The 2004-nt window shown below is 15.4% G+C and overlaps 1 protein-coding gene across 1 annotated transcript; it reads right to left on the reverse strand.

Annotated features, from left to right (window-relative positions):
• PGSY75_0023600 (hypothetical protein) lies at positions 1-758 on the reverse strand (the record flags this gene model as incomplete). Its single annotated transcript, XM_018783380.1, has 1 exon — positions 1-758. A coding segment is annotated over one exon (758 nt), but the record flags the coding sequence as incomplete, so codon positions are not given.
• Positions 759-2004: the final 1246 nt, after the last annotated feature.

The following is a 2004-nucleotide window of genomic DNA, read 5'->3' on the forward strand; positions in this document are numbered from 1 at the left end:
TGCACATTATCTTTTTGATCATTCAAGAAATCTTCTTTAAAAAATAAATTTTCATTCTTTATATATTTTTCTTTTTCAACAACATTATTATTAATATTATTATTATTATTATTAATATTATTAATATTATTTTTATTATTTTTATTATTATTAATATTATTTTTATTATTATTATTTTTATTTTTTTCTCTTGTTATATCATTTTCTTGTTCAATATTATCATAACTATTTACATATTTCCTATTGTCCTTATTTATATCATAATATTGTGTGTCATTTTTATTTATAGGATTTATATAAAAAGAATGACAAGCAAATAAATTATTTTTTTTTTTTTGAATCTTTAATATATCTTCATCTTTTGATATACTTATTCTTTTCAAATTTTCTAATATGTTCAATTTTTCTTTTACTGAAATAAAACTATTTCTTACTATTTTTTTTTTCTTTTCATTCTTATTAGTATGTTTATATATATCATTATTTTTATATATATCATTATTTTTATATATATCATTATTTTTATATATGTCATTATTTATATATATGTCATTATTTATATATATGTCATTATCTTTATATATGTCATTATCTATATCTACAACCTTTTTCGTATGACCTCCAACGAGTCTCGTGTTATATTTTTCTTGTTCCATTTTTTTTTTTTTTTTTTTTCTTTCTTCTGCATAATTTTTAATGAGACGAGAAATTTGCTCGTCGGATTTTACAACGAAAAAGGAGTTATTTGGCACGCTCATCAAAAAATAAAAATTATAAAATAAAAAATAAAAAAATATAAAAATATATAAGGTGTAGAACAGGAGAAGAAAAATATATTATGCTAACATATAAAATTATGTCACCTTTTAAATATCATTACATGTTCCTTTTTTTTTTTTTTTTTTCCTTAAAAAGAAAAGATAAGTTTATATTAACCTTACAAAGATAAAAAAAAAAAAAAATATATATATATATATAAACCTATAAATAATTATATATATATATATATTATATATATTTTATGAATAGTATAATTAGAATTGGTTTAAGCCAGTTTTCAATGAAATATATATATATATTTTTTTTTTAACATATATATATAATTATTATTATTATTGTTGAGAATTATAAGACCAAATAATATTTGATAATTTCTTTTAAAATATTTAAGTACAAAATAATAGATTATGCCTTTTATTTCGTTTCGTCTTTTTTTTTTTTTTTTTTTCTTCCTTTTGTTCTTATTTATTGTAAAAATAATGACCCTTTATTAAATTAGCCTCTTATGCCAGCAAGTGCAATATTAAGGGTACCACCTTTAGAAGGAATTAGAACATATCACATATTATGACCTTGATGCATACATACATGTATAAATGTTTAAAAAGAAACAAATAAAAGAAAGCAATCTTAAATATATATATATATATATATATATATATATAAATATATATATATATATTTATATTTATTTTTTTATGTTAATGTAAGGAAAATAATTTATTTAAAATATAATTATTAATCTGGAAATTATAAGAATTGGGAGTACTTTATCAAACATTTTTTAAAAAATGTAGTTTTCCACATATATTATATATATGTGTGTTTTTTTTATTTAAAAAAAAAAAAAAAAAAAAAAAAAAAGTTTATATAATTACCTCTTATAAGAATAAAATTTTTTATATACTTAAAAAAACTAATTTATGTAACTTTCTTATTTTTTTATTTTTTATAAATAATAATAAAAAAAAAAAAAAAAAAAAAGAGATATTTGATTAATAGTACCTTATTTTTAAATCCATTGAGGCATTTTATCAAATTATTAAATTTTTTTTCAAAAAAATAAATATAAATATGTAGAGAATGATCAATTTATATAATATTAAAAAAATATATATATATTCAATATATATATATTTAATATATATATATTATTATTATTATAATTGTTCCTTTTTATTATTTAGGAAATGGTGGAAATTAAAATATATATATATATATATA

The sequence above is a fragment of the Plasmodium gaboni genome, assembly GCF_001602025.1.
Source record: "Plasmodium gaboni strain SY75 chromosome Unknown, whole genome shotgun sequence".
NCBI classification, from domain to species: domain Eukaryota; phylum Apicomplexa; class Aconoidasida; order Haemosporida; family Plasmodiidae; genus Plasmodium; species Plasmodium gaboni.